General features: G+C 36.5%; 1 protein-coding gene across 1 annotated transcript in view; it reads right to left on the reverse strand.

Annotated features, from left to right (window-relative positions):
- Positions 1 to 20,496, reverse strand: part of LOC140989518 (probable inactive ATP-dependent zinc metalloprotease FTSHI 5, chloroplastic) — a 50,494-nt gene that overhangs the window by 17,966 nt on the left and 12,032 nt on the right. Inside the window, exons 3-13 of the mRNA XM_073458728.1 lie at positions 19,289 to 19,489; positions 18,902 to 19,195; positions 18,477 to 18,746; positions 16,493 to 16,582; positions 16,262 to 16,393; positions 15,024 to 15,197; positions 14,149 to 14,270; positions 10,970 to 11,171; positions 3,187 to 3,315; positions 1,342 to 1,524; positions 470 to 589 (exon numbers count right to left, since the gene is read on the reverse strand). Coding sequence (XP_073314829.1) covers positions 470 to 589; positions 1,342 to 1,524; positions 3,187 to 3,315; positions 10,970 to 11,171; positions 14,149 to 14,270; positions 15,024 to 15,197; positions 16,262 to 16,393; positions 16,493 to 16,582; positions 18,477 to 18,746; positions 18,902 to 19,195; positions 19,289 to 19,489 — 1,917 coding nt within the window. The remainder of the gene's footprint in view (positions 1 to 469; positions 590 to 1,341; positions 1,525 to 3,186; positions 3,316 to 10,969; positions 11,172 to 14,148; positions 14,271 to 15,023; positions 15,198 to 16,261; positions 16,394 to 16,492; positions 16,583 to 18,476; positions 18,747 to 18,901; positions 19,196 to 19,288; positions 19,490 to 20,496) is intronic.

A 20,496-nucleotide genomic window follows, 5' to 3' on the forward strand; every position in this document is an offset into this window, starting at 1 on the left:
GAATTTAATGTAATAAATAAATAAATTTCAATTTAAATAGGTTCAAACCGTAACCAAGCCGGAAACAAAACCATATCCAAACAGTTCAATATCCGTTCTGCTTTTCATTGAAACTATGATTACTGGTTTAAAATCATGGTCAGGCATAGCATTATGGCATGGTCCAATAAGCATGTGAATAAAACTTTCATCGCCACTCCTGATAAGCAATTCTTTCCAAGTACTATCAAGAATAAAGGATTGCACTTCCGCATAAATAAAAGTTATAACTATTGAAAATGTTAAAAAATGGCCCACACAATTACCCTGGGTCATGGATGCTGAAAATTGTATCCCAACTGGATCAAATAAAACAGATTCTAGAATTGCATGTCTATTTAGACTCAAGGAAAAATGAAATCTGGTAATTGTAAATAAAAGGTAAAATGATTATAAGCATGCTAGCAAAAGATGAAGACAAATCATCTACCTCCCACGAAGAAGGTTCAAGCCATAGATTATCAACATAATCAAAATTTGGTAATAATAGAGCTATGAGACCACGACCGGCAGCCCAAACAGCATGCGGAAATTTTGTTTCCCTTGACCACTGGAAAAAAAAGAATCAAATTACATGCCAGTCCCACACCGAATATATAATGACTAAATCATAGACAATTAAGACACCATAGAAGGAAATACATAAAATAAGACTTGCACTGCCTTTAAAGTTATCTTTTCCATATTCAACTTACATTAGACACACTCGTAAGTATTGTTAGGCAAGGCATTATCAGAACAAGTCAGATAAATGCATTCTTGATGAACAATTGCAACAGGATTACAAATCCTCAACGTTTTGACAACCCATAGAACAAACAATATCGTCATTAACATAAACATAATTTGTCACTACAAATAACTTGAGGTTTTCAAGGGTCAAGTCAAATAAAAAACTGAAAAAAAATAAACTAACCTTAGAGATGGTAGTCCGTAGTAGCCAGTAACATGAGAGTGAAAAGAGAACAGGAAAAAAAATCAAAATTGTTAAAAAAAACACATGGCAACATTACAGTGAAACACCCGTTCCAAAAATATTTTGAAGCCTGTCAACATAGAATAATTCGATGAGGCTCAAAAAAAGGCTTTCCACTTGTTGCAAAGCGGGAAAGATAATATTGATTAAGCACATTCTACTTCAGTAATTTCCAAGGTATTTTTGCAGATTCCAAGTAATAGAACACCACAGATTATTTATCCGACTTTCAGTAATGGACCATCTACATAAATTCGTGCACTGCAGTACTTTCTTTGCATGATATGGAGCATTATAAAATAAATGTAGTCAAAATGGCAACTTACATCAAGAGGTGGACTCAGAAATTCTATGCCATTGGTTATTTGACCATATGGTTCCATCAGGTCAACAACATCCTGCAAATCCTCTTTCGTCAATGTCAGTCCAAGATGATTCACCAACATCTTGCTTATTTTCTTCGAAGTTTTGGTTTTCCTGACCCAATTGGGGATGATGCCACTAAAAGTCTGCATAATGGCAATATAAACCAAAAATAAAATGACATAAATCAGATAGTTCCACATTTACCATGTGATAATAGGCTGCATAAGAAAGAGGAAAAGTGATGTACTCACAAAAAACATGGAACTTTTTTTCATAGAGGTCATACATTACAAAAAAAAAATTTGTCATCTATATAAAGGAAAAGAATTTCCTCCTAATGGCATTGCTATGGCTTGCATCATGTCTACAGGCAATTCCTTTCGTTTAAAGGTGCCAAAATTGTAGGTGAACTCTTCCTAATACTATGTGACTAGCAGATAAAAGTTCTTCAAAATATGAAGAAAAAAATAGAAGGCGGAGGCCAATGAAAAATGTTTTCTAATTAAGTCAACATCCATGGGAAAAACAAGTAGATTCCACCAAAACAGGATGGAACATACTAGTATTCTCCCATCAAACCTAACCCCAAACCTGTTCATAATAGAACCTGTGCCACCACCTCATTCGATCTACTCGGGAGTTGAATGTTTATGATTTTCTATTCTACGTATTCCCTTTGGCACTACTGATAGGATTTATAGCCTACATTGCTCTTCTGTTTGGAATACAAAGCATCCCCTAGTTTTCTGGACAACCCTTCGTATTCCTAAGGACACGGTGGTGTCAGGCTTAGGGATCTCGTTCGTTGTGAATTCAATGGATTCATGACGTTTATTTGATAAGGGGTGGCTTGGACTGCAAGAAATATCGACTCTCCTTTGATCAAGAATATCTTGTGGATTTGAGATGAATAAGTAAGCTAGACGAGATCAGTACAATGTGTAGAGCAAGAAATATTCTTTCTTCTTTGATCAAGAAAATCTTATTGCTTCGAAACTAATTGGTGAACTTGGTGGGATCAATCCAACGTGTTGTGCAATTTTCAGTCTCTTGGTCCTATTTTGGTCTCCAAGCCGTATTTAAATCTTCAAGTGTAGGAGCAGTCAGGTGGCTTGGATCTCCGTAGCTTGAGACTCGTGCACCTTTCTGAAGCATGCTTCACTCTCTGGTTGGGGTCTGGGGATACATGACAAATCACTCACCAGGGACAAGCTCCCTTTGTCATGGACAAGAAATGTGTTCTTTGTCATTTGGCAGATGAATCTATCAATTATCCTTCTTTGGATGTGTTGGGGCAAGGTAGGGAATTGGCTTATATTGGGTTTTCAAAGAAGACAATCAAGAGAATATTGAAGTGGTTCAAGAGGACCATCTGAGGTTAGTCGAGAATTACAAAAAATAGGCTATTACCCATGTCTCGTAGTGTACTAAGTTTGGTTAACTCTCGACTCTAAACACTTTGAGAAGAGACCCACATGTGGATAATCTCTTCTTAAAAAAATATTGCACGTATTTAGGGGTTTGTACTCCTTGTATTCATTCTTATGATGATAGTTAGGATTTTGTACTTGCTTGGGTATGCCTGATCTATTTGTATCATTTTATCTTTTGATCCGTGAATTACTTATTGATGAAAGAAAGAACAGACAGGAAAAGAGGACAAGAGAATAGCCTGAAATTGTAGTCATATGCAAATGTTGTGCATGAAATCATGGACATCTGAAACATGATATAATTGAGACAATAATGGACAGTCACAGCCATTTTCAGGAAACGAACTCCATGCTGATAGTTGTAGTTCTTACCGCAAACCAACTGCAGTAGCTCATAAGTTCATCTGGGTCAATAAACTTTCTTCTGAAGGCGGAACCTTCCAAAGACAGGGGTACGCGTTTTAATTCGATAGGACGTAGAAGAGCTGTCTTTTCAGCAACCTACAGGTTTAGATGTCGGAAAACAATTTTTATCAGCTTGCCCAAGCAAAACTGGCACTCAAACAAGTTAAAATGTTCAATTCAAGCTAATCAATTATCAAACTTATGAGCAACAACATAACATAATTGTATTGTCTCAAGCAATGCACAAAAAAATGCCATGATGATGTTAGCGATAACAGATAAACAGGTTAGAGATTGCCAACTTAAGTACATACTGCACGTCATGATAGTGTGGTAGTGTTTTCTCGATCTCCCTTATAATGAGTTCTGCGAATTGCTCATCCGCTTCTACGGTAAACCCTTCTATTATTATAATAAAGATTGGTTTTCTATCCAAAAAAAAAACTGCATGTTATGATAACTTGACCTTGACAGGTTCAAACAGAAAGTGAAAATTTAGTCATGTTTCAAAACCCTGTTAAACATAAATATCATTGCATGCTTTCCTAGGAAATAAAAAAATATTGAGTTATAATTTTTTTTATAAAAAACAATATTTTATTAATGATATGATAAGAGTTGATTATATCAGTAGACTAGTGGTCCACTATCAACAAAAAGTACATAATATCAATGATACACATAAGTCCAATCTCTCAATATATCTGAGACCGACACGTTCTTAAATTCATCATCAGTGCCGATCCACATAGCAACTTTGATTTTGATTTTATCCTAGCATTGTTCTCTATTGTCCTCCTTATCCTAAAAAATTCTTCGATTTCTTTCTAACCATACTGTTCAGCATATGCCTTGAACCACCACTTGCCAAAAAGTTCTTCCCCTCATACCAGTTAGTTGTCCTAGATCCATAGCGAATAAATCAATCGTTGACTTAGGCACTACACAAACCAATTCCAGTTCTTTCAAAGCTCTAGCGCACAAGCCGCTCGTGAATGCACAATGAATTAGCATATGATCCTGTGTTTCCAATTCATTCCTACACAACACACATCAATTGGGGCTCATAGCAATTGAGGGCCACTTTTTTGCATCATCTCCGAGGTCGGTAGCTTACCCTGAATCGCTGTCCACGAGAATACCTGAATCTTTGTTGGTACAAGAACCTTCCAAATAACATGGAAATAAGGAAAATGGGGAAGCGACTTTTGGGAAAAAAAACTCAAAATAACGATTTTACTGAGAAAAGACCAGAATGATCCCCACTCCACACCCGATAGTCATTTACCCTTCAACCAACATAGTCCTATCTAACAAACCTAATAACTCAGTCAACTGTAAAAGCTCCTCATCTCTCACGGCCCTTCTAAAATACAAATCCCATGATTAGGTAGACAACGAATTGGTAAATTGAACAAAGTGTGATATAGGCAAATTGTGAACCGCAAATAGATGAAATAAGACAAGAAAAAGTTCTTTAAAGGAGTAATCCCCCCACCACGTCTTCCCAAAATCTAGCCTTGTTACCTCATCTAACCTTAATCGAAACTAATTGTTGAGAAGTCGGGTATAGTCGAAAAATAAACTTCCATGGGCATCTGAATCACGTTTCTTGCTAAACCCGCATCCCACCCATTCTCTTGTAACCCATATTTACTCACTATGACCTTCTTCCACAACATCTCATTTTCCACATAAAATCTCCACCGCCATTTCCCCAACATAGCTTTGTTCCTCAAAATAATATTCCCAACACCCAATCCGCCTTTTTCTTTAGGTTTGCACACATGTTCCCACGCAACCAAGTGATTATGTACTTCACCATCCGCTCCATCCTATAAAAAATTCCTTGAAATTTTCTCCACACGTCCGTTATACCTTTAGGTACCCTAAAAAGCGACATTTAATATATCGGGAGTGCATTTAAAATAGATGTTAACAAAGTTAACCTTCCCCCTCTTGACAAAAAAACTTTTTCTAACTTGCCAATTTTTTCGACATCTTAGACAGAATGGGTTCTCAAAACGAGGCTTGTAATGGATTTCCACCTAAAGGCCCTCCCAAATACTTAATCGGCCATTTCTCCATACTTCATCCAATTTGTTGTGCTAACAGTTCAACTTCTTATTCTTCACAGTGGATACCCAACAAAACACTCTTTTTCCAATTGATTTTTAATCCAGACATGTCGCAAAAAGATCCCACGACTTGCAACAAAAACCAGATATGATCCTCCTTCCTCACAAAGAAAAGTGTATCGTCCACAAACTAAATATGATATATCTTTATCCTATCTCTTGCAACCTCGATCCCCTTATTAAATTCCCGTCTTTGGCTTTATCAATCAATCTCCCCAACACATCCACAACCAAACTGAACAAAAAAGGAGACATCGGATCATATAAGCATTAAATTTACCCATTGGCCTTCCGTTAATCATCACAGAAAATGATACATTCGACACACATCATTTGATCCATCTTCTCCATCTCCCTCCAAACCCTTTTTCGTCAACACAATCCAAAAAATCCCAATCCACATTGTCATGTGCCTTTTCGAAATCCACCTTCAATACCCATCCTTTCTTATTCTCCCTCCTTCCCTCTTCGAGTAGTTCATTCACAATAAGCCCACAATCAAGTATTTGTCTTCCCTCAACAAACGCATTCTGATATTCGGATATTGTTTCTGATATGACATTCTTAATCCTTGCTGTTAAAACTTTTGTTATTATCTTATACAAACTTGTTGTAAGGCTAATCGGTCTGAAAATTGAAATCCTTCACTTTGATTGATTCATTTTTCTTCCGGATCAAACAAATGTAAGTTTCAATGGTTACACCATTTATGATTCCGCTTTCAAAAAACTCATCGAGAACCTTCATTAAATCTCTTTTGACTATATCCCAACACTCTTGAAAAAAATGCCTAAGTAAAGTCGTCCGCCCCCGGACTCTTACATCCATCACACTGAAAAACTGCTTTCTTAACCTCCTCTTCTGAGAACTGTTTTTCTAACTCTCAACTCAAATCTCCATCAATGGGGCACCACTCCACTCCTTCAATACCCCAACATCTCGAGTCTGACTTATTGTACAACTCCTTAAAGAACTTCACAATAATGGAGACAATTTCATCCTCATCACTAGTAACCGATCCATCATCTCTTTCCAGTCTATTATGGTAGCCTTACTCCTCCATTGATTTAAAAGCGAGTGAAAAATTTTGTATTGTGTGATCCCCTTCTTTGATCCATTTGACCTTGTTTTTTTGGTAATTAATTTGATTCTTTCGACACACCAATTCTTCTAACAACCATTTTGCTTCTTTTCTTTCATTAGATACTTCTTCAGATCCCCGAGCCTCACTTTCTAATTCATCCAGCCTGCTGATCTTACCTCTTAACTCTGCTGATTTCATATCCACCATCCCGAAAACCTCTTCATTCCATCTTCGAATGTCATCCTTCGATGCCTTGAGTTTCTTCATAAATTTATATCCCTTTGGAGCTGCGCATTGTTCCACCACGATAGGACCAATGTTTTAAAGTTTTTGTGCCTCAACCACACATTCTCGAATCTAATAGGCGTTGGTCTCCACTTACATTTTTCCGAATCCAAGACCATTGGAAAATGATCCGAGGTGATTCTTGCTAGGAGTATTTGTCGATAAAATGGATAAATTTCAGTCCATCCCGCCGTGAACAAGAATCTGTCTAATCTGCAGCATATGGGTGAGTACCTCAAATTCGACCAAGTGAATTTTCCATTCAATAAAGGTGGATCGCACAACTCCAATTTCTGTATCAAAGATCGTTTTCCGTCTCTGTTTAGGATTTGCACTAAGATCAATAGACCAATTCGTCATTTTATAGAGGTTGTCGAGTCATGAGTCAATCAAAATTATCGATGGGATGTGCGTTTTAGGAGGCACCTGAATGATACCGAGCTGGGGGAATTTGCTAGATGATTTCAGAGTATGGTTGGGGGATTCTTCGAGATTGTTCTCTGTCCGATCTTTTTATGAGTCTTTCTTTCCATTACATAACTTCCAAGTTTTCATTCCTCATCCTCACATATGGAAAGTACCTATCCCGCAAAATATTCAAATTTTCTCGTGGATCGTGGCTTTGGGGAAACTACCGACATCAGACATGGTGCAAAGAAGATGGCCGACTTGTGCTTTGAGCCCACATCGGTGCACATTATGTCATAAGCATGAAGAAAATCATAATCATTTACTGATTCATTGTTCTTTCTCCAGAGGCATTTGGTCTAAGGTGATGCAAGAGCTGAGATTTTGTTGGATCTTTCCGAGAAGAGCACAAGACATGTTCATTATAGAGCCGGGATTTCACAAGGGGAAAACTATCCAGACATTCTGGTATATGATCGTTCAATTCATATTCTGGACATTATGACTCGAGAGGAATGACAGAATATTCAACGACTTTTCGGCTTCAATCGTTAAAGTATGGGAGAAGCTCAAATTCAGGGTTGCGGCGTTGATAACAAGGCTCAAAAATTTCAGTCATTTGGCCATATCAGATGTAGTTAGGGATTGGAAGTTTGTAATGTCTTGACGAAAAATGTTTCGTGTATTATTCTACGCGGATCACTCATCCGCTCTTTTTGTAAAATTATCTATTTTTATTAATTAATATTCATGTTTCCTATCAAAAAAAAGAATATGAACTGAAACCGAAAATTCCCCAATCAAGTTATCCTTAACCGACATCACCCTTTAATCCCACATAACCTAGATTCTACTTGACCGACCAACTGCAGGTAAACTAACCCGCTCCACAAACCATGATTTCCATACACTTGCAATAAAACTCCCATCCACCACCTATCTTTTGATTTCCTGCAACATAACTAAGTCTGGACTTTCTTTGACTAGGACGGCATGGATCAATCCCCTACGCCTAGCTGAACCTCCGCCCTTAATATTCCATGAAAAAACTTTCATCGATTCACTGAATCACCCCTCTGAATTATTCTGTACCGAAATTTATTCATCTCCACCGTCCTTCCTGCCGTCTTTTCCATTCGAGGAATCCACTTTCTGTGCACCCATCTCAGAAAGACAATCATTTTCTATCACCAACTTGTCCTTCATCAGCTCCAAACCCACGCTTCCCCATTCTGCTTTCGTCCCATCTTGAGGCCTTAAGAAGTTGTTCCCCAACAGACCCGGCTCTTCAACCAAAAGTGTAATCCCCACCCCTCCCTTATTCTCTACCCCTCCCGCCAACTCCACCGTTGAGACCGACAAAGGAACATAAGGGAAAAAAGATTGATCAAGACAAGAAGGATTGGGTACATTGCAAACCTTACTCGGAGATGATTCAAAAAAGTCCCCCGAGTCTTGGAATTCCAAGGAGTACTGTGTCGACTCATCTGAAGTTGCTGAAATATGGCTCTCAAATTCACTGGATTCACACCCTTCGTCTGATACATTGTCCATCACGTCCTTTGTCAGTTGATCCTCTCATCTGCCGTCTTCACCGTCAAGCATCTCTATTCCTTCCTTGATGAACATAATCTTCGGAGCTTCTCTCTCTTGAAGAAACTGAATCATTACGTTCCTTGGACTTCTTACTACGACAAACAATTTCAAACTTTCTTTCTTTTGTCCTACTTTCCTCCTCAAGATTTGAATGATGTACCACTGTCGTCGTTTTATTATCCACTGATTTGATCACCACTTTCTTAAAATCAGCCTCATCTTTCGGACATAACTTTTGAAGAATCTTGAATTTCCGACCACGATACCAAGGTTCAAATTCGCAATTACGTCCTTCTGAATTTTGTTGCATACTCTCTTTCTCTTGTGCTTTCATTGATATTTGATCTCCATACTCAAGTTTTGACCATTCTGATTGTGCCCATTAAATCCTTCTTCATCTCTTAGTTGCTGAATTTTGGGTTCATCCGTATCTGTCTTGCGAGTATCACTTCTAGGTACGAGATTGCTAACAGCTCCGTTGAGACCTTTCGCTCTTCCCCAACCCGCCATCACTTTAGCTCCATTAACCACGACTTGTGCATAAGATCGTTTTTCATAAATGTCATACGCTGCTACGTTTACGGAATCTACAACGATGCGTATAACCATAGGTCCTCTCTGAGTTAATATCTTCATGGCGCTATTGATGAATCCACCTTCAAGTCCCACCACTTTGATTTTGGCCGCCGACAATTCTTTTAGTAAAGTAGTGTCTTGACTGGTGTCCAACAGTCCTCCACATTGCTCTCTTATGCTTTTGAAAAGATCAGTCGACCATAAATCCCAAAGTATCCCCAATAATCTCACCCAACTGTTACATCACTCAAACACTTCTTCTTCACTGTTGATTTGCTGCCTCCATCTCTCAAAGGACAAAGTAACTCTTTTCTCCAGAAAACATTTCTTCAATCTCAAATAAAATGAAGCATCCTCTTCGCTGTTTAACTATGGAGTTATAATGACATTGAGATCGGTAAATCTAGACATATGTAGAATCAACTGCCTGATATGAAAATTAGACCTTGACAAGTTCAAACAAAAAGTGAAAATTCAGTAACGTTCCAAAACCTTGTTAAACATAAATATCATTGCTGCTTTCCTAGAAAATAAATAACTATTGAGTTATAACATGATTAGTACGCAAAATAATTATTTGTATATGTAATCAAGCGAATAAAATGGGTCCCAGAATTTGATTTTACAAGATTGATTCTATCTAATATAGGTAAATGGGGTGAATCCAAAGTGGATCAGTGGAAACCAATCTGTGTCCAAAAGCAGTATTTAAATGAGGAACACATTTTACCCTCAAACAGAAGCCTAATGGCACCAATATTTCGGTGGAAATGAACGGCGTAAAAAAATTGCTGAAAATGCTCAAACCATGATCGAATTCATTTTTCTCTGAACTCACATATAATTTGAACTAGATGTACATTCAAAGAAAGAATCTTAGCCAACTGCAGCCAAACTTTAAGCAATGAGTTGCTATTCTTCATGATATCAAGCTACCGAAATGGACAAAAATAGTTATAAATAAACGTATATACAAAATAAAAAATTTTCCAGAAGCCTAAAATGAGTGTCAACATGCTGAGTCATCATCTCCTCTTCAATTTTCAAATACAAGTAAACTATCTGCAACAGATTCAAGTGACAAAAAACTAACTCTTTATTAAATAGAATGGGTAAGATCATTGATGGTCACTCCTATCATGCACTAAGAATACATTACGAAAACTATAAAATCTGATGAAAATGTTTCAAACAACTGTACTTTTGGCTATGCCATTGAGAACTAGAGCCATGTTCAATTTTCATGTTAGGCATAAATAAACATCAAATTCTTTGTATTGCATATGTACTACTTGATTCCCAGAAAATCCAGATTCACATGAATCAATTTCCCTATTGCCAAGTAGGAAAATAGACGAGGCAATCGTGTAAGAAACAAGCTTCCTTAATTTCCAAGGAACAATCTGTTGGTCAAACTAGCTCGTTAGGCCTGAGGAGAGGATCAGAAAAGAAAACCAAGAAAGAAAAATCAAGAATGTCTCCAAATGACAGAAAAATTGGCAAAAGTCTCCACAAAGGACCCACAAAAATGAGCACCTATTTCATTTTGCTCCTGGGCTACACAAAAGTATAACAATTGTCAACATCCAAACCATAATTTAAACTTTATTTAGTTTAAGCATAAAAAGAAAGGCCAGCATCCCATAGAAGTATTTTGAATCACCTTTCTCCAATCTACAAAATGAATGATATCCTCATCCATTGTTTCTTCAGCAGCAACACGTAGTATTTTCTCTCTTTCTGCTTGAGTTGGCCGTTGAAGATGAAAGATTCTATCCATCCGGCCAGGACGCTGCAATGCCTCATCAATTTGCTTAACATTTCGAGTGGTAGCCATCAAAACCACCCCATCTTGTTTCTCAAACCTGCAAATAAACAATACAAATGCATGACAGAATGGCAGGTGAGAAAACAGAAGAAAATTCTATATCAATTTAGGTGATCCAAACACTTCTCCCTGAAGACGATCTACTGCATCTCCAATACCACAATCTCTACGTGAATATTGCCACCTCAAGAAACACCTCAATATGATCAACAATTGGACATACAATTTATCTGATATGTAAACTTCTTCAGTTTCTTGGACCCTGTTTAACACTGCATAAACTTGCTGGGAATCCATCTAAAGGGTTATCCATGCAGATGTGGTATGTAACTTTATAAAGTTCCAAATTAAGGTCCATAATACAAATCTACAATTCAATCATATGGAAATATGACCGACCAAAACATGAAAAGACCAAAGTTTACTATATGTTAAGTCATCGATGAAAATAACCCATAGTTAAAGGCGAATCACTAGTCAAAGAAACAGACACACAAAACATTAACATTCCAGCGACTAGTTTGGCTTCAGAAATGCCAATTCTGCAAGCTAACTGAAGCAATACAGACTGTTTTTCTTATTCATCTACCAATAACAATATACAGTCGTGCATAATATTTCATGTTGAATAATGTAAGAGAGAGCCCTAGAGAGAGAATTTTTCAAAATGCTCTCTCCCTCGTCTGATAATCGCCCCATCGCTCACACCCTTTCCCCAATCACCAACCATCGTTCTTTCAACACCGACGAACGCACCTGAAAATCCGGCCGGCACCGACAGCCGGACGCCGGAAAACGACGTTCAATTTCAACAGAATCGAGACGAACCTTCACCAAAAATCAGAAAACTGCTCTCTCCTCACATACGCTTCTCAGATATCTTCCCGGTTCCAATCGGCACCCTCCCTTCCTGAACATCTTCGATCGCTTTTTCACCCTGCTCGCATGGCTCACGTTTCTTCTTCACGGAAGCGCATTCTCGTTGGAAGGCGCCTGTATCCAGTTTAGTGGTTTCAGCCCACCGGAATTCTTTTGTTGTTTTCCTCGATGCTAATCATCGTCCTTCCCATAGGCACGGATATGAACGCATGGACCAATACAAGAGCACCTTCTGTCCTTAGGAAAGCAGCCAGGGATGAAGTCATTAATATTGAACATAAAGTGTTCACTCTGAGATTGGGTAATGGGTGGTTTCTCTATATGGTGGTCTGAAAAAACTAGGAACGCGACTTATTTGCTGGATTTAGACCGAGAAGAGGCAAGCTGAATCAGTCTAAGATTCAAGGATTTCATCAACAATCCTTATTCGGGCTCGGACTTCTTTCGTTTTAGGGGCAGGACAGCGGTCTTCACTATACAGCGATTCTCAAACAAGCGTGGACGGTTCTTAGAGGTTACCAAGTTCAGTTCGCGAGGTAGAAGCAGATCACAATTGTTCCCAGCGGCTATAATTCAGGAGGGTGGAAAAATATCTCGAATACCTTGGTTAAGCTACTGTCAGGGAATTCTCAGAGGAAAATGCATCTACCTACCATTGGGTACGGGTCAACAAAGACAAGATTTAGTACAATAATCCGGGATGACAGCATTATTGAGGAGGATTTTAGCCGAGGGTTGCTGAAAGAGAAGGAGGGCAGTGGTAGGACGACGATGGGTAGGAAGTGGAATGAAGCACTTATTGTTATTAGAGGTAGGGTAAACAGTTCGTGGGATCAGATTCAGACGGTCTTGCCAAATACACAAACAGGAGAGTTGAATTATTTCCCTTCCAAGCTAACAAAGCGGTATGGTGGCCCTCCGAATCTTCCGAATTCTCATATTATCTAAAGTTGAAGAGAGGTTTCTTTGACAATGGGTGACTTTGACTTTTGAGGCATGGAGACCGGATATCAATACAGCTGATACGGTGGATAAATGCTGCAACAGCTGGGTTAGGATCCTTGGATTACCATGAAATCTATGGTCAACAGAAACTTTCAAAATCATCGGGGATCAGTGCGAGGGTTTGATCGACATCAGTGCGTATACATTACTCTTCAGAGACTTAAGGGCAGCAAAGATTAAGGTGAAAGGTACGGAAGGAGGATTTGTTTGCACTAGGATGCAAATTCCCTTGAAGAGAGAGACCATAGAGATTCGAATTCGGGTAGACTCCTTTGATCTTGCAGGGGACCGTGCAGTTGAAGAATAAGCAAACAGGTCCAGCAGAAAATTGTGCGATGTCGGCACCTCTGTTGGGGGGAAAGGCTTTCAAAATATCGAGGAAGATCATTCCAAAGGAAGTCACAAGATTCAGCAGCTCACCCGTTCAATCCATGAATATCAAAGGAGCCGAGCAGCAAGATAAGAGGGTGGATAATGAAAGCACCAAGTCACAATTGCCTACATATGGGAAAATATACACTCGAAGACAAAAAAAAAAGAAATATTGAGGATAAGGTTGCCAAAGACGACGGTGGGATAACAATTTCAGGGCTCTTGAACTGCCGGACGAATAAGAGTGAAAAGAGGCGGCTAGGGTACCGAGATCGGCTTTGATACCATGAAGCAATACAGACTGTTTTTCTTATTCATCTACAATAACAATATACAAACCAAATATATAGTTGATGTGATTCCATCAACTAAGGAAACAAAATAACAAACTAAGGAAACATAATAACCTAAAGAAACAGAATAACAAACTAAGGAAAACCTAAATCAAATTTAAATCTAATCAAATCTATTCTACACTAACAATTAACAAGACAAATGACAATTAAATATACCTGAAACTTGCAATAACTCATAAAATGTAAAGTAATAACGTGTAATATTAAGCTCAGGGAACAATAAATTCTTGTGCGGAAACAGTATATAAAAATTTTTCAACTTGCCTAAACAATTTGAAATTAGTCTTTGCAAAAGTGAAGGTTACAAGAATATAAATTATTATAAAACATTAATAAAAAAACCAAAATGCTCACATCATAAATTATTGCAGCATTAAGAGAGACAACAAAAGAAATACATACCCATCAAGTTCTACCAGAAGCTGATTGATGAAAGCTTCATGGTCCTGCTTTTTAGTGTGAATGAACTTGCCACGGACTCCAGCAAAGAGGTCGAAATCTTCCACTAAAATAATGACAGGAGCCTGGATACAAGATTATTTCATTGGATGAAAAGTTGAATTTAAGCTAACGATAAATATTATTTAAGAGTACAGGTTTTCAATTAAGTTAGAAAAGGAGTGAAAAGGAAAAAAAAAGGAATATCAACAAGAACGTGTATTGGCGATGAGAAAGAATTTTCATGTCAAATGGGGTAAAATAGGACGGATGCTATAAATCATTAGTTGCACTTCCAGTACCTCGGAAAATTTCATTAATAGTAACTTATCCTAGAAGTATCCTTGACTTCCTCATAGAACATTATTCATCATAATCTATACATATTTTTTCAGTAAAATGAGCATCAGATGAAAAATATCATATGTGACTGAATCATATCAAGTTGCCAGAATAAGACTGAGGGAAAGAACAAACAATGGGAAAACCAGAATGGCTCTTAGGTATAAAAATTCTATCATGCCCATGGAAAAATATGTGGTGGGTCAAATCTGAAGCAGACCTCAATCATCAGCAGAGCATTTAACGTACACTCAAAAGATAAAATACGATTAAAAAAAGGTGAACATCGTTAAGAAAGGTCAGTGCTACTCGAAATATCAAAACGGTAGGATTTTAATAATAGTAAAGCCACAGATCTTATTCCAGTCAATAATAGAGTCAAGTTTGCTTGCTTAACAGCATCAAAGCAGATATGTCATCTATTAACCCCATTGAGATCATGACAATATAAAAAGCTCACAAACCTAGTCAAAATTATTTAAGGGACTATAAATCACCAGATCTCGTGCTGTTTGAAACAGTTCTCTAACATTTGATGCACTTTGCCCCACCCAAAGACCAGCTTCCAGCTGCTGGGCTTTCACTTCAACAACAGGGACTTTTGCTTCTGCTGCAATTGCCAGAGCTAACGCTGTTTTTCCAGTTCCTCTCTCACCCACAATAAGAACACCCTGTGACACATGAGATTAAAATTCACAGGAAAGTCATAGGCAGTGAGCATATATACAGTCATGGAAAAATATTTGATAGCATAAGACAACAGAACCAAAAGAATATCGGCACATCATTTAAATTCAAGCTCTGACAAAAATCAATTATATTCAGAATATTTACTATAGTCACAATTAAAACACCGTGGCAGAAATTGCAGCAAAAGAAATGGGTAAATTGTATTTAGATGAAAATGGCAGTGAGTACTTCTGAAACTTAAGGCAGTTACACCTCTTCTTTTCTTAGTTTCCTTGTATATTGTTGAGAAGAAAAATATCTGCTCCACAATTATGCCACAAAAAACAGAAATTAGGACATTAAATTTTGGTTGTAGTGACACAACCACAGTGAATGGCAACACCATGGTCTTGTAGTTTCCCACCGCACTTTCTTTCTACCATTAGGGTCCAACCAAGGGCCACGGTGTGATGTGAAAAATAGGAGAATTTGGGGTCAAATGAATGTTACTTATATTTTCTTTAAGCAAATGAGAAGATGAAGGCTTATACAAAGACTAAAAAACCTAAATCTATATAAAAAGATACATGAAACTAATAAATTAACATAATTTACAAGATCCTGAATAATCCTCCATATCAAAATGATAGGCTTTGCAACAAAAACAAAACAAACTACAAAAAAATCAAAAGGAAACCCCTGTTCCAGAAATAATAGAGGAGAATAATTTATTTCAAAGTGGTAGCAAATGATTTTTTTAAGAGCACTATGAAAATGGTCAACTGCCATGATTGTGAATATTTATTAGTTGGAGCATGGACGCATGCTAATTCAAATTGCAAAATTATAATATGGAGTGAAAAAATGGTCCAGATTTCCCCCTTCTTTCTAGACATGAAAATTGTAAGTCATAAATCAGTAATATCACCAGCACGAACATCCTGATAGATTTTTATGACAGGCGTCTAGAAAAAAACGGTATCTGCAAACATGTATCATGAATTTTTATTTAGAAACATCGTTTTGTAACAAGAGATCACTATCACATTTGTCGTATCTGACATACCCGAGGTGCACGAGCTCCCATCTCTCGAAATGCGTGAGGATTTCGTAGAAATGCCACAACTTCGTTTATTTCTTCTTTCATTGATTCAACACTCGCAAAATCTTTTAATCGTATGGGAGGGTTTTTTATCCTCTAGGATTAGCAAAAGGTAAAACATATTAGTATCTTGATATAAAATATCCATATATAATGAGAAAAATTGAATACATAAATTGGGTATGGAATGATAACCTTCATGTGGTCGAAAGCAGTGCTAATTGGATCGACACCGGCCCTTTTCTTTCGTTTTATTCTCCTCATCCTGAACTTAAAATATGCTTTCTGCAAAATTGCATTTAAATAACAATAATAAAGTAACTAGTGAATCACAACGAGCAAAAAAACTAATACATATACGCTTGTTGATAAATTATTGACTGAAGAAATACTAAGCCCTGCTTTTTCTTAAATATACACAGCAAAGACAGCTAGTCGTCTAGATTAAGATGGGGTCTTTATATTATCAAAATATCTGCTTCAACCATTTGGGCAGCATTTTATGGTCGAAAAACTATCCTCAGTCGCAACAGTAGAACATATCCACATGTGAAATAATCAAAAGAAGATGAGTTTAAGGAATACCAATAACAAGCCACAAGTTAGGACAAGATTAGTATGCAAAAATGGGCTGGAAATGAAATAAGCATTCCCAAACTTATTCCAAAACAGATTGTTAGTATCTTTTAGAATTAAGAATGTTTTCCCTTTGGTTTACCTAATCCCAATCTTTCATTACTTTCCACCAGACTAGTTTTTCTTGCACCAACCAAACTTGAGGACGAGTTTTGTTCGAGACGAGGAGATAGATATACACAATTTTAATTATTTCCCATTTATATTATGTCTATTTGCTATTTTCTAGAATTTATAAACTGTCCAAGTGCATTAGAATTAAATATTTACCACGGAATTTTATTAACGTGTGAAATTTGATGTTGAGTTAGGTTGATTTATATTTGAGTATCAATTGTTTATCTATTTTTTATTATTTCAAATTATTCGTTTGATTGTTGGACTGATCAACTAGTTTTGATTCATATAATCTACAATTGAACTATATATTGAATCCGTAAATGTTAAATCCCTCTAATTTTTGAAACAACTAATATCGATAATTTCTACTATTAAATTTATTAATTCACAAAAAAAAATTGACTAAATTAAATGCAAATGCTTGTATTTGTGTCATTTAGATTCATTATTCTTACTAATTTTAAATGTTATCATTAAATTAAATCTTTATCACTTGTATGATATTGTTAAATCGATAAAGGTTAATTAGAGTGCATGTTTCTATTTAACTAAAAATAAAGCAAGACAGAATTTGTATTTCCCAATGATGAATATTAAAATAAAAATTCGATAATAAAGTTAATAAAATACAATGGAAGAGTCGACCAAAACTGAGATTAGCTTTAACTAGTTGTTTTATAAATGCAATTTTGATTGCATGCTAATTTGTTTATTTCTTAAAATCTAATTTTTTTTTTCTTGTTAGGATTTAATTTTTTTGTTAAAAAACCCCTTGTTTTATTTCTATTGTTTTAAATTTTAGCACAATAAAATTTGATGTTTCCATAAGGAACAATCCATACTCATACTACTACATACATATTAAATTTGCTGTTAACTTTTAATTTGGGTGGGATATGACTAATCGCTCCGATAAAAAACAGCAAAAAAAATTGGACTTTTCAAAGTTTTCAAGAATATTGGTTAAAGCCTACAATTTTGACCTTCTAACCAACATGAATATCTCCAACATTTTCAATGTTACCGATATCTCTTAGTACTTTCCACCAAAAGAGTTTCTTTATTTAAAAAGAGGAGATTAATGAAACACACATTAAACAAGTTTCCAATTCATATTATTAGTTTTATATATGTTATTTTCAAAATTATTTCTTTAAGTTACATGATTGCATTAGAACTAGAAACCTAATTGCTTTATAACTATTCTCAGAATTATCTAAATGCACTGGAGTCATTCTTGGTATTCCATTTAAGTCTCTAATTTGTATCCAAATGACCATTCAATCCTAATGATTATTTTAGAATCAATGCTAATCTTTTACTTACAATTTAAGTTCTTCATTTTTTCATTGAAACACATTCTATTTGGCCACCTGCATATAGCAAACAATTATATTGAGTATCTTCAAGATAGAAAAGTTACCACTCTCCCCAATTTCCGTAAGTTAGGATCTCTTCTCATCGGGCCAAAACCAAGAATTCTCGGAATCTTCTTCTTCACATATCGAATCACATGAAACACCACATATCCATATATAAAGGCTCTGATTAAAAACCAAAAATACCACTGGAACCCGTCTGTTTTCCTTAATCTAAAGTTTGTTTCAGCCTCAGATTGCCATGTCAAATACCAGGTTGAGCCAACTGATATATCAGAATACTCTGGCCAAGCCATACCTAACTGTATCCTCAACTGTATGAAAAAGGTAAGAATGCATTCATAAAAATTAAGGACATGGTAAATCGGCTAAAAGAGTCATTCTGCGTGGAAAGAAATGGAAAGGCAGATCAACCAGAAGTTTATTTGAGTTTGGTATGGCAGTTGCCACAATGACAATGAGGAATTACCTGATAAGGGATAATAAACTCCAAAACAGGGAAAACAATCGTCATCATTATGTCATCGTTGATATTTCCTATTTTTTCAAGGGTCCATTTCCTTGCATTTGAAACAGTGTTGCTACTCCACAATCCAGTAAAGCAGCGACGACACATTGTCAATATTAAGAGAAATTGTTGGTTCAAATCTAACTCTGAAAAAGGAATCCACATCAGCTGAACTGCAGTTGGTATCCCAGCCGCAATCATTCTCAAATACAATGCATCAAAACCCCCAAAATCTTCAAACAGCATCTCAAATTCCTGTCGAACACTTGATAACATGATAAGAATCGAAAGAAATCACTTAAGGAAAATCAATTGTGGAAGGAATGAAAACAATAGTAAAGTACCAACTTTGATGTCTACAAAAAATTCCTTGTCATTCCCCTTAAGTGTGACATACATGGCAGACCAATCATGCCTTATTCGAGCACCCTCCACAAGTTTTTTGGATACAGCATAAGGAACAGCTACTGGATCCAATTCCCACCTATTCCATTGCTCGTTAAACCAACTCCTACATGTCACTCTATCCCGATCCAAAAGAATGCGTTCCTAAAATTGACGTCACAAATCAGGTAAGAAATAAGAAAATTCACATGATGTCATATACAAGATACAAATTTGGAAAATATGTACAGAAAAGCATTGGGAGTTAATTAAGGACGGTTTAAACTCCCCCACGGTTTTTAAATGATTAGTCCGCAAAGATTAACCAGTCTTTCATCACATAATACCATATTGCAAATGCTATCAACTTCACACTGCAAACATCAACCCAAGAACCAAATACCATATTTTGGGCGCCTTGAAATTTCTCCCTCAATTCTTTCAAAATAGGGAAGAAAGATTAATCCAGAAGACATAGTCAAATACGATGGTTGATTGGTCTCGAACAAAAGAAAAGAATCAAGACGATTTTCATTCAACCCATCAGTTGTGGCGAGCTAGGTGACCTGTAGCTCGCGACATAACTAATTGCTTATTTCTCTTTGAAGAGAGCTACATATTTGGTTCATTTGCATAGTTAAGCCATGTAGCACATCGAATGTTGGATAAAGGCACGAAGGACTTGGTTTGTGTTAGCCATTTCTACAAAGTACATACATATTTCAGATGACTACAAGTGAATTGTTGCGAGTCTAGCTTGCAGACCCTACTTCGATGAGCATGAGGCGGAAACCAATGTAATGACAACTGATTCTGAAGTAATATCATTGCACACAATCTGGTCCAGATTCAACGAGATTTGTTGAGTACATTACAAAATACATTTTTTTGTTGAAATCCACACAAAAAGGTTACTAACAAAACAAAGAGGTTACTTGCAAAAACAAATAATGATAATAATTACTTTCTTCAAACGTTTACAGCCGTGCTTACACTGATTCAATGAGATTTGTTTGGTACATTACAAAACTTTTGTTCAGTTTTGCACAACTTTTTTTTTCTGATAGGAAACTAAACTTTATTATTATAATAGATGTGTTACAATAGAAGCGGATGAGTAATCCGCAAAATGAGTGACTGTTTAAATCGAGAAAACACTACCATACTATCGG

Source organism: Primulina huaijiensis, chromosome 12 (assembly GCF_012295235.1).
Source record: "Primulina huaijiensis isolate GDHJ02 chromosome 12, ASM1229523v2, whole genome shotgun sequence".
Taxonomy (NCBI): Eukaryota; Viridiplantae; Streptophyta; class Magnoliopsida; order Lamiales; family Gesneriaceae; genus Primulina; species Primulina huaijiensis.